The sequence below is a fragment of the Pseudonaja textilis genome, chromosome Z, assembly GCF_049901715.1.
Source record: "Pseudonaja textilis isolate UNSWEBS1 chromosome Z, rPseTex1.2, whole genome shotgun sequence".
Classification (NCBI taxonomy): Eukaryota; Metazoa; Chordata; class Lepidosauria; order Squamata; family Elapidae; genus Pseudonaja; species Pseudonaja textilis.
Genome location: NC_142008.1, coordinates 100,552,975 through 100,570,942, shown reverse-complemented (window position 1 = coordinate 100,570,942; position 17,968 = coordinate 100,552,975). Strand labels below are relative to the sequence as shown.

The following is a 17,968-nucleotide window of genomic DNA, read 5'->3' as shown; positions in this document are numbered from 1 at the left end:
GCTCAGGTCTAAGGCCTGTTAAGGAGCAACCAGATGCAACACAAAAACTCATAAGCAACATGGAGGGTGATAGCATTTTCTACTGCTTCTGTCCAGTGGTTGGGATTAGAGACAATACTGCATTTCCGTTTGATCTGGAGATTGAATAAAGCTATCAGGTTCAGAAGCCAGAGTAATAATAATTTTTCCTCTCAAGTTTTTTTTTTCCATACTTTCTTTCAAAAGTACTTTCACCTTAAAACTATTACTTTTATCTGAAAGAAGGATTAGTCATTGTTTGTGGTTAATTTCCTTTGCTTCTTTCTTTCTTTTTTAATTTATTGTGAGTTTGTGTTGAACACCACCCAATATTGTAGCTAAGCAACCTTATAAATCTTCTTATGTAAAAAAAAAAGAGTAAATAAGGTCACCAGTGGATAGCAGTGTTGATGTGCTTGAAGCTCTGTCACTTTTTAGCATCTTTTTTTTTTACCCTTCCTGAAAAAAAAAAAGTTGTATTTCATGGAAATCTTCAGTGAATATTCATCAATGCACTTTAAACAGTGATTGAATTTGCTGAAAGAGTCTCTCTATTTGGGACAAAAATATACAAAAATAGTGAACTGAGAAAGAGCTAATCTGTGAAATCAAGAACAGAGTACAGGTGGTTCTTGACTTATAACTATTCATTTAATGACCATTCAAAGTTATAATGGCACTGAAGAAGTGATGTACGACCATTTTTCACAATTACAACAACATTCCCATAAAAAATTGGACACTTCATAACTGGCATATATTTATATCCCAGGATGACTCACCCCCTGGTCAGCACTTCTTTACTCTCCTACCATTGGGAAACCTGTACTGGTCTGACCCAAGCTTTGTTCAAAGAAAACAAACGCCAAACAGAGATAAAAGCAAAACCTTTTTAATGCTTCTCTGTGAATTCCGTTCATTCACAGTAGAACGCTATTAAAACTAATTGTCCCAGATAAGAACAAGCCTTGCCAAGGTTGTGCAAGGCTGCCAAGAACACTAGAGTAAATTACAAGGAAATATTCAAAACCAAAAGTCTCCCAACACAAACCAGGATAGTCTGAACTTCCACAAGACATGAAGTGCAAGAATTTCTTTGCTTCCTGCAAAGAATCCCACCTCTGAGGGCTGGCTTTTATCCCTTAAGAGAGGGACCATCATCATGCAGCCTTACTCCCGTGCTGCTGCAGCTGCTCTTTCCTTCGAGCTGCCCTGTGTACACTGGGCACAGGCTCCTCGGGGTCCTCTGCATCACTGCTGCCAGCCTCCACAAGCTCCGAAGGCAACACTTCATTCTCTGATGGGAGCACTCCAGGCTCTGGCCCCATCCCTGCATCACACACAGGCCCCTCATTTGAGTCCTCACTCTCCAAGGCCTCAGCCGCCCGCACCTGCTGCCGGTGAACTGAAACATGCACAAAATAGGCTGAAGAATAGTTTTTATCCGTGGACTGTCAGACACCTGAGTGGAAAATAACCTCATAATAATATAGTATGATTGACTTGCAGGGCCAGTGCAACATGCAATAAGTTCGCATGATGCAATAGGATTGTGTGTTGTTAGTAGGATTCACTGGGTTAGGGATTTTCTGTCTTCATTGTGAGTTGTATTGTGTTGAGGGGGATAGACAATTAAAGATAATCAGAGTTGGGAGGGACCTTTTAGGTCATCCCCCAGCCCAAGCAGGAAACCCTACACCAGTTTCTGACAAATGGTAGTCCAATCTCTTCTTGAAAGTCTCAAGTGATGACACCCCCACAACTTCCAAGGGCAAGCTGTTCCATTGTTCTCACTGTCAGAAAGTTTCTCCTTATTTCCAGGTTAAATCTTTCCTTGTTCAGTTTCTATCCATTATTCCTTGTTTAGCCTTCGGGTGTTTTAGAAAATAGCTTGACCCCTTCCACTCTGTGGCAGCCCCTCAAATATTGGAACATTATTATCATGTCTCTCCTGATCCTTGTCTTCACTAGACTAGCCATGCCCAGTTCCTGTAATGCAGGGGTCCCCAACCACCGGGCTGCGGACCGGTCCCGGTCCGTGGAACATTTCCTACCGGGCCACCGGTTTGCTGGGTGCCGCCATCTTGTTTGATGAAAAAGTGCTTCCAGGTGAGCTTTTCCAGTTGGAAAGCGGCGTTTGGGTCCTGAAGGAATCCTCATGCCTTAGTTTCATCGAAGGGGGGGGGGCTTCGAACGAAACTAAGGCGCGAGGATTCTTTCAGCACCCAAGGCAAGGCGAGCCGAGTGACCATCCCGAAACGGTCCCGAAGCAAAGCCCATCAACAAAGGTACAAAGGAGGAGTTGAAGGTGGCGGGGAGAAGCGGGGGACGGCTGGCTGACTGGTCGCTTAGCTTGCCTTGCCTTGTCATGCGTGCTGATGCCGGTACCAGGCCGTGGATCATTTTGTGATGCCGGTACCGGGCCGTGGCACAAAAAAGGTTGGGGGCCACTGCTGTAATGTATGAAGGGAGGCTCAGCCAATCTCATTGTACACATGTTGTACTCTGACAATAAAGGTTTGAATTGAATTGCAGAATTCTATTTGTAATGTTCCCAGATAATTTCCAATAATCGAAATCAATGGGGGAGCCAGATTCAATTAATTATTCACTTAACAACTGCAGCAAAAAAAAAAAAGGTTGTTTAATGGGGCAAGCCTGCCTTGTTTAGCTAGGGAAATTTTGAGCTCAATTGTAGTCATAAATCAAGGACTACCTGTAAAGGGCCAGTAAGAGCAACAGAAGAGTTTTACATCATAAAGACTGATGAAATAAATTAAAGACAATGAAAAAAGTATTGCAAAACTTAGTGTTTTGCAGAACTGTATGAGACTCATTATTGATCTTCTCCAGTATCAGAAAATTTATGCAAAATGAGTTGCTCACATTCTGACAGCAGAGATAACAGCTTCAAGAACTGAAATTTACAGCTTGTTGTAATATTATGAGAAAGAAGGTGGTGATTTTTTTACAGCATTGTGACAAACCAGAAAACATGTGCTCATGATTATGATTCAGACATGAAGTATCAGTCCATATTGTTATTCAGTGGATTTCCTTGAATCTGGCAACAGAATCAATTCAGAGGATTACACTGTAATACTTTAAATTTTTAAATAATTAAGCAGAGTTTAATTAAAAACAAAAGAAGAACATGATAATGCTAGGACTCTTTATAAACCATTCAAGAGGGAAAGTTGGATCTTACACTATTTGCTATGCAATCCAGTCTTGGCACTATGCAATTTCAATTTTTTTCCCCCACAATTGAAGAAAATACCTTTATGGGCTTCTCTTTATCCCAAGTGAAGTAGTAGAAATGATTGTCTGCACCTGGTTGAAGGGACAAAATTCGGAGGTTTTTATGACAGCCTTAGGAAACTTGTCCATTGTTGGCAGAGAGGACCAGTGATTACGTGGAAAGGTAAATGCAGATAACAAAAGAGATAACGTCAAGGATTGTTTTCCTATTTCATGTATTAAAATATTTCCATTTGGAATTTTGGAGATGAAAATATTATTTTTCATTCATCTCTTTTTATTTTTATTGAGCCTTCCCTTTTGTCCCTTTCCTCTTCATTTTGTGAATTTGTAGCATAGTCTGGATTTCTAACAATTTTAAGGGGTGGGGTGCTTTTCCAGGTAGTAATATGAATTATTTTACTGATTTCAAAGTATATAATCACTGTCCAACTGCAGTTGTCTTTAGAACAAAGTGTCTATTAGATCACACTAAAGACATCTTTAGTTAACATTTTGTTTCAGTGTTCCAGACTCAACTAAAATCATAGCATTTTTAATGACTCATTGCTGCTTGCCAATATCACATCATGTAGAAATAATTTAGAGTTATCACTATTTGTTTTACCATATCTTCAAAAGCATTTTAAAAATCCTCAAGCCCGTAAATAGGATTTGAATTGACAGCTCTTTGACTATAAGCAGAGAACAATTACTGTAATTAGACCATTTCTTAAACAGGGTTTTTGTTATGAATTATTTCCTAAAGCTATCTCATTCTGGAATTTTACTTGTCCTTATTCTACCTTGTTGAATCAGTTTCATGTTTTCTTTCTTTCTTCTGGCAGGGGCCTTGTGTGGAAGCCTTAGTGGGAAGAAAAAGAAAAGGATGATGTATTTGACCACCAAAAATGCAGGCAAGTGGGGAATTAATCTTCTTTTAACTAATGCACAATTTATTGCATGAAGCAAATACAGTAGCAGAAATCTCTTACAAAGCACTGGGTCCTGTAATCTTCTCCATCCCAGCCTGTTGTTCACCAATGTGGTATTTTGAATGGAAGAAAGGTAAGAAGAGTCAAAATTTCCTTTCTGTGCACTGTATGTATGTATGTATGTATGTATGTATGTATGTATGTATGTATGTATGTATATTTAGAAATTTACATGGCTGCCTACATAACTCAAGATAATCCTAGGTGGCTTACAATAAAACAATAAATAAACCAAACTAACTTAAGGACGCCGCTACATCAGGGTGGCATTCTACCTATTTGCACCTATTCGCTAGAACCGGTTGTTAACATGCTAAGCAGTTTGGAGAACCAGTTGTTAGAAGAAATTACTGGCCTAATCCTGTAAGGGAGGCAGGAAGGAAACATTCTGGTGTTGCTTACAGAAACTGCCTCTCCGTTAACCCATATTACATTCTTGGCGGGACTAGACTTCCTGTCTCAGGAACTTCTCTAGACCTTTGTTTTCCTCCTTTGCTGGTACTTTGCTTGTGTGGAGTGACCATTCAAAGTTACAATGGCACTGAAAAAAAAGTGACATGACCATTTTTCACACTTACAACTGTTGCAGCATCCCCACAGTCATGAGAGGCCAGGCAAAGAGATGTGTACCTTGATGTGAGTGATATTGAGTTGGCCATGCCCAGCCAATAACATGACCAACAAGCCATGTCCACTCAGTCACATGATCACCAAGCCACACCCATCACCTCAGCCACGCCCACAGAACCGGTTGTTAAAAAATTTGAATCCCACCCCTGCACTACATATCCCACGTACAGTGGCATAAGATCACACATTCTCCCCATACTCTTTACCTTGTTGGGCTTGCTTCTATCCTAGTCCAGAGCCCAGCTAAAAAGCCAGGTTTCACAGCTCTCCAAAAGGTCAATAGGGCAGAGACATTCCAAAAAGGGAGACTGTCCCAGAGGGTTGGGGGAGCCACAATTTAGAGTTGTAATTGCAGGAATGTTCCAGTCTCGGATGGCAAACCTCAGATAAAGAATGTTTCCAAGCAAATACAACTCAGGCAAACAAAGTCACTAATCTAAAGGAGGATTAGAGAGGGGAAGTAAACATATGTTAGACTTTAACTAGAGATAATTAATTGTATTAATTACTATGCTAAACAATAACAAAAGTTAAGCAGTAACCAAAGTTAACCAGTGATGGAGGATAACTAAAAATGTGTATAAATGCAAGACTAGACTCCAATAAAGATCATCATGATTCAGTTGTTCATGATCAAACAACTTGACTGCCTTGTCATTACAACCCCACAGAAAAGGCATATTCCTAAAGTCCTGCCAAATGACCACGTTTAAGCAAAATGACCAGAAGTCTGTCTATCTTATCCGACCTGTTGGGATGGGCAGATACTCTCAGGGAGAAAACCTGGCTTCATGCCATTCGGGCTTTAAATATTTTTGTACGGACTTTTCAAAAGAACAATGTGTTCAGGATTTATTATTCTATTTCTTCTACTTCATGTTTGCGTATCTGTGATTTTTTTAATAGATAATTTGGGAGCTGGAGAGATCCGGTACAGTTGGCATTCCTAGTAAATGAAACTGTTGGGGAGTTGGAATAAAGATTTGTCAAATGGTAACTTAATAAAGTTGTCTCCATTTTGATGAATCAGACTACTTCAAAAGAATAATTTCTACATATATGGAAAATAACATTTTAAAAAATCAAGCAAACTTATTTTGGACATTTTTTCAAATCTGTCCAAGCATTTTTCTACGGAAAAACTGCCAAGACTAGATTTACTCAGCCCAGCCTAGAGAAATGAAGTCTGTAGTTCCTAGCCAGCCTCAAAAGCTCACAGGGATTCTGCAGTACAGTTAGCAGTGATATCTTTCCTCTTCATTGCAGAGTTTGATCGACATGAATTGCTGATCTATGAAGAAGTGGCTCGAATGCCCCCTTTCCGCAGGAAAACTTTGGTGCTCATTGGTGCCCAGGGGGTTGGACGACGTAGCATTAAGAACAAGCTTATCATGTCTGACCAGTCTCAGTATGGAACCACCATCCCATGTGAGTCATGGCTGTGGTGCAATTTGAAAGAAAATGTCTTTTGGCCAGATATTTTTAGTAGCATTGTTTAGCTGCAGGGTTGGGCAAGGAGACCTTATAGGTTGTTATTTTCCACTTGAGGAACAGAAAGTTATCTGGAGTCAAGTCTTACTTCGATGCTGACAATTTGGCAAACACCCTTTATTACACTTGAGTATTTGTGGCTTAGGACATGCCTGTGTTTCAAAGGGTGGTCCTGCTTTCAAGTCTCTGCATCTATGACAAGGGTCTTCAAACTTGACAGCTTTAAGACCTGTGGACTTCAACTCCTCCAGTCATGTTAGCTCAGAAATTCTGGGAGTTGAAGTCCACAAGTCTTAAACTTGCCAAGTTTGAAGACCCTTGATCTATGGGGGTTGAAATTACCTTTCTCATAAATAGCATCACTCATGTTATGTGCACGCTTGCTTTTTCATGGAAACCTTTTCTTCATGTAATCTCTTGATGGGAAATACTAAGCAATGCTAAGATCCTTTTCAGTGGAAAATATTTTGATTTCATAGAGAGGCAGGGAGAAGGAATTATGTACCCGAAGCAACCCATGGATGGAGCAAAACAATTTATTCTAGTTTTTCACTTCTCTTCCTTGAATGGATTACATAAGTTCTTATGAAGTTCTGTATAGTACTATATAATAATATAGTAATATGCAATGCTTTTTATGTATGGAGAGATTACACCCAAATCCCAAATATTCCTTGGTGACTTTCAGCCAATTCCTACCTCTCAGCCTAACTTTCTTCACAGTGCTGTTGTGGAGATAAAATTTGGAGTGATCGCTGTAAATAGCAATAACAATAGCATGTTAGATTTATGTACCATCCCATATCACTTTATTGTACCTTCTGGGCAATTTGCAGTTTAAGAATTATATGTATATTGCCCCCAACAGGTCTTCATTTTACTGACCTCATTTTACCAGGATCTGATATTTGTGCTTTGATTGCTCAGCCGTAGGAATTTGCTAAATTAATGCTGGCTCTATGTTTTGGCCTATTTTTTGCCATTCTTTCAAAGCAGGAGACAAAAATATTACAAAACCTGGAATATTTTGTTTACTGATGTAGTCAGCCCCCTGCCCAATTGCTTCATTTGTCTTAATTTAATGATTATGCAATGTGAATTGAGCTCTTGAAAACACTGTGCTAGCTTGTTTAAACTCTGGGGAGGGGAGGGAAAACACTTTCCAAGTGCTTTAAGAATGTGCATCACATCCTTTGTTGGCTGGTTTGATGAGCATTTGAAAAAACTTTCCTTTCTCTTTTGCTCTTTTGCTATGAGAGATTGCAAAGCAGTTTTTTTTAACTTAAAGAAATTTTGTGCAAAGGCAGTGCCTACAACCACCTCTTGATGTTGAACAAGGTGAGAGTCATCAAATCCCCCAGCCTGGATTTTTTTTCTCTCCTTTGGAGGCTATAGAGAACTGTACTTTCCTTTTCAAAATATATAAATCTCCTAAAATGTTGTGAGGACAATTATAACCCCAAGTTTACCATGAAATGATTTCACTCAGAAAATTGTCTAAAGGCAACATGAAGAAAAGGAGGCATCACCAAAAGTCCTGTGGAGCTGCATGAGTAGCCCAAGAAGGAATATACCAAGACATAAGAGAAAAAAGAAAAAGAAGGAATATTACATCACAGGGATCTAGAGAGATTAAACCCAAAACTCTTTACAGGTAGTCTTCGACTTACAACAGTTCATTTAATGACCTTTTGAAGTGGCACTGAAAAAAAGTGACTTATGACAATTTATCACACTTACGACCATTGCGGTACCCCCTTGGTCACATGATCAAAATTCAGGCATTTGGCAACTGACTCATGGCGGTTGCAGTGCCCTGGGGACATGGGATCACCTTTTGCAACTTTCTGACAAGCAAAGTCAATGGGAAAGCCTGATTCACTTAACAACTTAATAACCACAGTGATTCACGTAGCAACCGTGGCAAGAAAGGCTATACAATGGGGCAAATCTCACTTAACGAATGTCTCACTTAACAGAAATTTTGGGCTCAATTGTAGTCGTAAGTCAAAGTACTATGTCCTGATTCTTATAGAAACCCAGTGAAGGATCTGCAGTACATATAGAGCAGGGGTCAGTAACCTGGAGCCGCATGTGGCTCTTTCATCCCTCTGCTGCAGCTCCCTGTTGCTGGTCGGCTCCACGATTGATAGGGCTTTTAGTTAGAACAGGTAGAGGAAAAAGGACGCCATGCTAGGAGGAGGCTCTATGGTGGGGGAATTGCAATAGAGTCTAGTCAGCTCCAGAATTGAACGGGAACTTCCGGTCAGGACCTTTGTGGCTCTTTGAGTGTTTAAGGTTGCCAACTCCTGATATAGAGAAACAAAAGATCCAGGGCAATGCAAAGAGTTTTCTATTTTTTTTAAAAAAATTTTAAATTAATTTTCCAAAGTTTAAAAACATAAAATAAAACTATGCATTGTTATCAACATCAAGATATCTTTTACATTTCTTTACATTTTTCAATATATGGTTATTTATTCCATTACCATTACATCTTACTCTTGTTACAAATCAATATATTTAATCTTACATTCAATCTTTTCTATAACATATATACATATTTACATACTTCCTCATTCTTTTCCTAACTGCCATTTTATTTTATTTTTATTTCTAAACCACTCATACCAGACGTATCAGTTTTCTTCTGAGCCTAGATCAAAGGAGGCAGTGGAGAGGACTATATATGAGTTCTGACCTTTCATCAGGCCTTTCATCAGGAGGTAGAGATCATCTCCATTTTCAAATTCAGGAAATGAGAACCATTGGACTCTGAAGTACCTGTTGCAGTTTATGAAAACACCAACATTTTTTTCTCTTTTTTATGACCTGTAATCCCTTAATTCGGGATAGAGTTCAGGCAGCTGAATGGAGCTGACTGTTTACTGGCTGGATGCTTTTCATTATACTTACAGATATTTTCTCTTTGTGTCTTGAGAGAGAAACATCTGTCTCTACCTAGAATTGAACTGTCATCCTTAAGAGTGGGAGGAGAGTATCTTTACCATTAGGCTATCACTGCTGCTCAAAAAATACCAAAAATTGTGACATCATCAAATGACAATTTAAAAAATGTTTTTGTAGAATTATATTTACTCATGACAGTATCCAGGCTAAAATATTGCCAAAGTTTGTTCTAATTGAACCCAGTGTCTTAATCTGTCTCTGGCAGACACCTCACGGAGGCCCAAGGAACATGAAAAAACTGGACAAGTCTACAGCTTTGTGACTAGAAATGAAATGGAGAGAGACATCAAAGCAGGCCGCTATCTGGAACATGGTGAATATGAGGGGAACCTCTATGGAACTAAGATTGACTCCATCCATGAGGTTGTGGAGTCAGGCAAAATGTGTATCCTGGATGTTAACCCACAGGTAGGAAATATTTCCCATTATCCACTGGTTACTTAGAGATTTGTCTATTTACGGGATTTGAAACACGTTGATTTCTGTAATTTTTAGAAATCCAAGTATATTTGTATACCTTCTTAATATGACAGCTTCTTCGATTGTAATAATCCTAACTATGACAGATAAATAGAAGTTCACCAAATTCAGTTTTCTCTTATTGTTGAAATGTTGACAATTGTACTGCCTCGTGTTCATATTACTTTACAAATCATATTTCTACACATTTTTCTCCTAACATACATGGAGAAACAGCTGTTCGCTAAGTTGGTGTCAACCTTGATTTATTTGTATGATCTCAGGAGACTGAATTAGTGTTGTGCTAATCTGGAAAATGGAATAATTCTGCAATCAGGTAAATGTGTGACTACAGAAATAATGAATGGTATCTCTACTTTGTATAGTGCCTAGCATGCTAGTGATGTGGAAAGTTGGGTATTTTTAATAGCAAGTATTCTCTTTGTTGGATATTTGGATAGGCTGTGAAGGTGTTGAGGACAGCTGAGTTCGTTCCATATGTGGTGTTCATTGAAGCACCAGATTTTGAGACTTTACGAGCTATGAACAAAGCAGCTTTGGAAAGTGGTATAGCTACTAAGCAACTCACGGTGAGTCTTCATGAGAAGGTTTCAGAATGATGGAAATGAGAAGTGATAAGTTTGGGAATGGAGCTAACTACCTATGCTAAATCTATATGCTAACTGGCAATTTTAAAACATGCGTGGAAATGTTTTATAAATTGGCTCCTGATTTAATTAGGGCAACTGCCGGAATCCTGACACTAACACTCTTACGTTTGTAACATTTAATTGAGCAGATTGGTGCATTATAAGGCAAAACCTTGTCAACAAAGAGACTTCAAATTGACTAAAATACTGAGTCTGGGACCTGGGCACATGACCCCAATTTTTAATATTACATGACAGTTTCCCAGCCACTCTTGCAAACCCTTGCTCCCTTCCCCCCATCCCCCTCAGCAGAAGCCATTTATCTACCTCCTGGGAAGGGAAAAGCAGGTAGGAAGGAGGAAGGGAATGTCCTGTGTAATTCCTCTTGCACACCCCCACACACTTTCCCTGACCGGAACTGTGATTATAATTAAGTGGCCTATAGCAAGGGTGGCTTTACCTTTTATTGGTCCAAACATTTGCAAGGCTGAAAACTTCAGTGGGTGAAGTGATGGTGCAAAATGATTGAGGCTATCTTACACACGAATGAAGTCAGAATGTTATTTTTATCTCTTTATGAGTTTGGGGAGGGGATGTTGTATGTATATACAGTGTGTGTGTATGCATGCCTAGCAGTGGTAGTACGCTACTGGTTTGGACCGGTTCAACCGAACCAGTAGTAAAAAAAAAAAAAGCCTCCAACGATCAGCTGAGAGGAGAAAAAAGAGAAATGTGCAGGATCGGCCCTCCCACCTAGCCCTGTGCTTTTCTCCTCTTTATCTTCTCAGCTGATTGGCGCTGCAGGTCTCAGCTGGTGTGGGGAAAGCTGTGTGCTGACGTTAGGCAAAGTACGCCCACCAAGCCACGCCCACCGAACCGGTGGTAAAACAATTTGAATCCCACCACTGGTGCCTAGGTATAGCATATACGTACACACATACCATACACAAAGAGAACGAGACATACATGTTTATTTTAGGGATTGTTCTACCGTTTTTGTATATTTGCACTTCAGAAGGGTACAAAACCTACCTATGGTCTCTTTCCCCTGGTTTACCGCCTGCTCTGCCTTTTTCTGTATTTAACCAGGATGCTGACCTGAAGCGAACTGTGGACGAGAGCTGCCGAATCCAGCGAGGCTATGGCCATTACTTTGATCTCTGCTTAGTGAATGATAATATGGAGCGGACATTCCAGCAACTTCAGGTGGCCTTGCAGAAGCTGTACAACGAATCACAGTGGGTTCCTGTCAGCTGGGTTTACTAGGAAGGAGTTCCCCTCTCCAGAGGTCCGTAGCCTCTGAGCCTTGATTTCCCCCACCTTCTACTATCTCCATTTTTGCCAGGGGACCCTAGACTTTTTTTTTTTTAATGTGCCCATGTCCCTTTTCAACCATCAACCTTACTCAAGCGTCTAGGCTGTGTAGATTAAATTCAGTTGGCTTCACTCTATTCTAGAGAAAAGGTGTTTTTCCTCATTCTGTTTCATAACACCTTCAGCCTGACAGGAATTTTTTTTAAATTGCCATAAGTGAATGGATGTCCTTCATCTCCTTCTCTCTTTTTTTTACAGTAAGTTGTTTAAATATGAATTCAATCTGGTGAACACAGAATTGGAGGGGAGTGGAACAGAGCTACGCAATACCCACAATGCCTTGCTAGGTTTGCTACTCCTGATCCTCTCTTTTGTAATTCAACCATTGTGAGATGAGAAGGATATTTCTCCAGTCACAGCTAACTCACTGCCAAAATCCCTGTTTTTCTAGATGGACCACAATTCTGATATTGCCAAAAGAACTTGTCAGCCTGAGATAACTGGATGTGTTGCTCATTGAGATTGTTGAACCAGGGTAGAATGCTTTGCCCGCTATAAGCCTGGCCTGCACTAATATTGCAACATTTTAAGGGGATTTATGGATACATACATAAAAAGTTTATAGTGAAAATTTACGAATGATTGGTCTTTTGGAACCTAATGCCCTGGAAATACCAGGGCGGTGATAAGAAGCAAGTGTTGTGACTCAGTTTTCCTATCTATAAAATGGGGCTAAGTATCATGGTAATTATGTTTATACTCTGTGGTATTATCTGAAAATGGTGCAGATCTCTTGCTTGAAATTTTTGGAAAGCTATTCCAATTTATAACAGACAAGGTGGATCAACTGAACCTGACAGCTTTTCCTATGTTCAACTGAGACTTCTTCCTTATCTTTCCAGAAACTGATGTATTAATAGCAAAGATGTTTCATTGTCAAATTAAGCATTTTTTTTTTCAGTATTAGTCAGTCTGGGTGCTTTTCCAAGTTATAGATTTCATCTTCCATAATTCTCAGTCCTATCATGCTGACTGTAAAATTCTTGGAGTTGAGATCTATACATCTGGCAAATGATCAAAGACTGACCTATATTAATCATTGATTCAAATGACCGGTGCTTCACAATAATTGTATAGGTAGTCCTCAATTTACAACCATTTGTTGAGTTACAAAGTTACAATGGCACTGAAAAAAGTGACTTTTGACCATTTTCACACTTATGACCATTGCAGCATCAATGTGATCAAAATTTGTAAATTTGGCAACATTCATATTTATGACAGGGTCATGTGATAATCTTTTATTAGTTTCTGACAAGCAAAGTTAGTGGGGAAGCCGGATTCAACTTACTTAACAACTGCAATGATTCACTTAGCAACTGTGGCAAGTAAGATTATAAAATGGGGCCAAACTTACTTAACAACTATCTTGCTTAGCAACAGAAATTTTGGACTTGTTTGTGGTTGTAAGTTAAGGACTGACTGTAATACATGCTCATGCATACTATAAAATCTCTTCCCCACAGTTTCTATATCTATTCATGCAGGCTTCTCAACATACACCATCCAAATGTGTGAACTTCAGAATTCCTCACAGCCACACAGATATTACTAAAAATTCCTCATTGTTGAGGATGGCCAACTCAGTTCCTTGGTTGTGCCAACCTTGCCTTCAGTGAGATTCTGTTGTGTTGGAGAAATGCCTGTGGTGGACCATTCAATTTCTGTCCAGTTTGGCTTTCGCCATAATGGTAGGTTCAATGCTTCATGATTCTAGGGTTTCTGAGAGACAATTACCACTACCTCACATACTATGGCAGCTGTTAAATGGTGGCAGAAGCCTCTACAGACCAAGGGTGAGACCTCGGGCTCAGCTTTTCACTGCCAAACCTGGAAGGGCATTTCTAGCAATCCTTTTATATACATTCATTTCTTTATTTCCCCCTGTCCTCGTTCTGATTTTTCCACATCTTAAATGATGCTTGGAAAAATGCTGAGTCTGCCTAAATTGGTTGGAAGAGGGACAAGGCAGTGTAAAGGGATGAGATTAACAGCCCTGATGGAGCTAGCTTATTTAGTCCAGGATTCTGTTTGTGTCACATTGCAGCCAACCACTCAGAAATGATCTCCCTCTTCCAGTCTTCTCTAGCAACTGATCTCTAGAGTAGATTGCCCCTGTATGCTGGAGGAAATATGAATTTGTCTTGTCTTCTTTTAAAACGATTAAATTGTGGCCATACCACATCTGACGGCTGCACACTCTGTAATTTAGCTAGGCTTTGTATAAAAGTGTTTCACTGTACAGGTTGTGAAGCTTCACTGCATCTGAATTCAGACTGGAAAGACTTCCCTTTTCAATTGGAAAAATTGACTAACATGGGTGACTAGGTTACTGCACACCCAGCCATCTCTCTCTCTCTTTCTCTCTCTCTCTCTCCCTTTCTCTCTCTCCCTCCCTCTTTCTCTCTCTCCTTTCCTGTAACCAGAGCATATACTTTCTAAAGCAATAACTCCATCTGCTGGTAATCAAGTCTGATGGGCCTATAATTTTAGTGTCCTACAAGAACTGTTCAGGGAATCCATTTGATCCACTTGATTATTGTGGGGACAACAATGCATTAAGGCAGCTTTATATTTAAATATTGATCGCAGCTCAAACTTTCCCCCCTCCTTTTTGGAAGTATTTCCATATGGCATTAAATATACACAGATGGGGGAAAGGGGCAATGCTGGGGACAGTTGGTGTTGTGGGTCCAAATAATTAAATGTTTTGTTATTGGCATAGCAGGACATCCACTTTGTCAATGTGGAAGCCCAACTTCATAGCAATCTTTTTATAATGTGGACACAATATATTCTAGATTAGCTCATTAATGATTTGGGGACTGTTATTCTAATCCACAATTTCTTCCCCATTTTCTATGTAAAAAAAGCATGCCGAAAAACCTCTCCAAAATTTATCAGATTTATCCTATATTTCCCTTCCTATGTTACCACAATAGGAATATCTCAACCTCCACACTTTGAGTGTGATGATTTGGGCTTTACTCTGTGATCACAATAGATTTTAAATGACCTACTGAGGTGAGCCTTTGAAGTGGATTAGATGAAGGAAACTATTGGTGTCTTAAGTGGAGCCATCCATGTTTTTCAAGATGGGCCTAGAAGGATTTGGTGTTCTTGTTGAGCAGCAAACTGGCCCCACACCAGTCCCGTTTTATTTTTTCCCCCTCATGTAATTTTATTTTCGTTTCTCCTGTGCTTAAGCCCTTTGCGTTCCCTCAGTTTTGATCCTTCCATCTGTGTGTCCTCAAACAACCTAATGTAACATTTATCTGGCTTTTAATTCTCTTTTAATTTTCTGTCTAGGTAATTACAAGGGCTAAATTCTTTTTTTGTTCCTTTCTATAATATTAGTCATTAAAACACATCTATAATATACATTGTCAAATAAAGAATTATTCACAGTCCACTTTGTTACTATTTTAGTGACAATTTATTTAAGCACTTCCCTTTCTACATGCATTTATATATGTTACCAGTGAACAACATTAACATTTCTAAAATTTTTGCTTATATATATATATGTGTGTGTGTGTGTGTATGTGTGTGTGTATTTAAACTGCATATACTGTGAAATAGAATTCCTTGAAACTGTCATTTCTTGTATTGTTGTTCTTCCTCTTTTAATTTCTTTTTTTAAAAATCTTGCAGTTATCTTCCCCTTGAATAATCTGGTGTGTTTTTAAAACCAGAATCATTATTTAAAAGGTAAATAGTTAAGTGTCTATTTACTGTCTGTGCTAGACAAGTTTTCTCGAAAGTGTTGTTACTTCAATTAGCACCACGTAGTTGCAAATGATGATTTATATCTTTTTTTTTAAAGAAAAAAAAACATGTCTTGAAGGCTTAGCTTGCCAGAGTATCCTCTTCTTTATAAGTGTTTCTTTCCTCTTAATGCTGGGCAAAAATGCATTCATTGTAGATAGCCAAAAGAGAAGTTATCCAAGTTTTTCTATTTTGAATTATGTTTCATTACAATTGGATATTTATTTGTAAACAAAAACAATTCATTGAATGGGAATGTTTCAAGTTTATTGCAGTTATTACCAATCACATGAAGAACCTAAGTTGAACTTTGAGTACAAATACTTGATATTTGCTATTCAATTCTGACCTCATGGTTGCTCTTGTATGGTCTCAGTTTTTGGAAATTATTTAGATCTGTGCTGATTTGTTCAGGCACTTTGGAGTAGAGATGCTTTGTGGTTCCTATTCTCCTTCCAAAGTGCTTTTCTGCACTTCTGCTAGAGCTTGGTTTGCCAACCCTTGTTTTAAAAGTGGTGTGATGTGCTCTGCTTGATCAGTATCTATTTTCCTGGCTGTTTTTACCCCAGGTTCATTACAAAATGGCTGTGGCAGTCATAGAGGCCTTTGCAGAAGACCATTAACTAGGGAGCACCAGATAATGTTTCGGTGAGAAGCAGAGATAAGTAAATTATGCTACCACCTAAAAGTGGTAAAAAACAGCAATAGCAAAAAACAAACAAACCCACCCCATGTTCAAATTACTTCTACTATAGCCACTAACTACCATGTATATCATCAGAAGTGGCTTCATTTTGCTCCAGAAGTGGTGTATCCTTCTTTAGATTTGGCCAGAGATTCTCCTTACCTAATCAAATGGGAAGATACATAAAAGAGCAGTTAGTCAGTGCCTTGCTTTCCTTGTTCCATCATGGCACTGCAGGGAAGTAGCCAAATTTTCCTTCATTTGCAGTTGGAAAAGAGGAGGACAAGTGAACAGGGGCACCATAGCTTCAAAAAAGGAGGCCAGAATTCTGAATAGATAGGCAGGATGAAGTGCCTGTTTTCCCCAATTACCTTTAGAAGAATTACTGCAAAACTGCTGTCATTGGATTTCCTTGAAACCATTCTTGAGATGTGTAATATAGCAATATCACTAATTTCAGGCTGGTACAATCTTGGAAGGACTCCTTATTGTTCGCAAGAAGTAGGTTAGATGGTATATAAATGAAAAAAATAAATGAATAAACATGATCAGTCAGATGTTTGTGGAGGTCCACTAGCTATCGATTTTGGGGGAAATCGGAGGAGGAAGGTGTGCTGGATATGTTCACTAGCTCAAGATTTGTGAAAATAATAAAGACAGAATACAAATAAATAAAATAAAATAATAACTGCTTTCAAAATGTTCAGAGAAAATGGCAAAAAGATGGATAATAATAAAGTAGGAGGAGAATAGAGGCAAGAAGCAGGAAGTAAACAAAAGAAGACATTGCAGGTGGCATCCATTTACCAAAAAGTTTTATTCCTAAGCCACTTGCTTGAAAATAAAAATGTTTGCATTCATGAATATCAGGATCTGTACATGTTTGTGCTTCTCCAACTTCCACTGAATCATCCAACAACAACAATAGTCAGTTTGGAATTGCAGTCTAACAGCATCTGCTGAAGTGAATACTCTTCTTCCCATCTCCGGGATTAGATGCCATCAGCTCAGTCCTGTTCACTCCTATTCAGAATGAGGTCAATGGGTCTTCAAGATATGGTCAGATTGGAATTACTGCTGAATAAGTAACTGGATTGGACACACATTGTATGGAGCCCATTGTGGCTCCAGAAATAACTGTAATAATGTAAGTAAGATATAATGTGAATATTATTGATCTAAATCAGTAAAGAGGGATTAAGAACCAAAATAATTCCCTCCGCTTCTTAATGTTTTTCTACCTCTCCAATAGTTCATCAGATCTTGTGTTGCCTTTTTGGCCCTCTTTTTAAAAGAAATTCACACTTTTTAAAAGTAATTCTTTGCATTGCAATGTACTTTCTTTGAGAACTCTGATAATGTGCATTTTTCTCTTGATTATATCTATTATAATCCTATAGCTACTAAATGAAAAAGCTTCCTCTTTGTTATGTTTCTGTTTACATATTAAATTTCAGACAGAAAAAAAAACCCACAGGGTTGTGCTTTTGTGTCTTCTTCTGACTAGTTGGTACTAATTTTAATTAAATCATCTCTTATGCTGTGAAATGCTGGCCCTTCCATATTTTCTTGGCAACTAAATGCTCATGATGCTGTTTCATACAATCATCCAACTCCAGACATATTCAGCTGCCAGCCTACATAATTTTCCATATGCCAAATGGAGAAATTAAAATGGGCATGTATTT

At 38.8% G+C, this 17,968-nt stretch overlaps 1 protein-coding gene across 18 annotated transcripts in view; it reads left to right on the top strand.

Annotated features, from left to right (window-relative positions):
* MPP2 (MAGUK p55 scaffold protein 2) overlaps positions 1–17,968 on the top strand; it is a 98,160-nt gene that overhangs the window by 64,070 nt on the left and 16,122 nt on the right. For 4 of the 18 annotated variants that reach the window (XM_087917429.1, XM_026710904.2, XM_087917428.1 and 1 more), the window contains 6 exons: positions 4,107–4,175; positions 6,150–6,311; positions 9,550–9,752; positions 10,265–10,393; positions 11,543–11,691; positions 12,026–17,754. In XM_087917429.1, coding sequence (XP_087773555.1) covers positions 4,107–4,175; positions 6,150–6,311; positions 9,550–9,752; positions 10,265–10,393; positions 11,543–11,691; positions 12,026–12,158 — 845 coding nt within the window. In that variant the 3' untranslated portion in view covers positions 12,159–17,754. Of the gene's footprint in view, positions 1–4,106; positions 4,176–6,149; positions 6,312–9,549; positions 9,753–10,264; positions 10,394–11,542; positions 17,755–17,968 lie in introns of those variants that run through there. The other 14 variants (XR_015740285.1, XM_087917440.1, XR_015740284.1 and 11 more) reach the window with 9 other exon arrangements.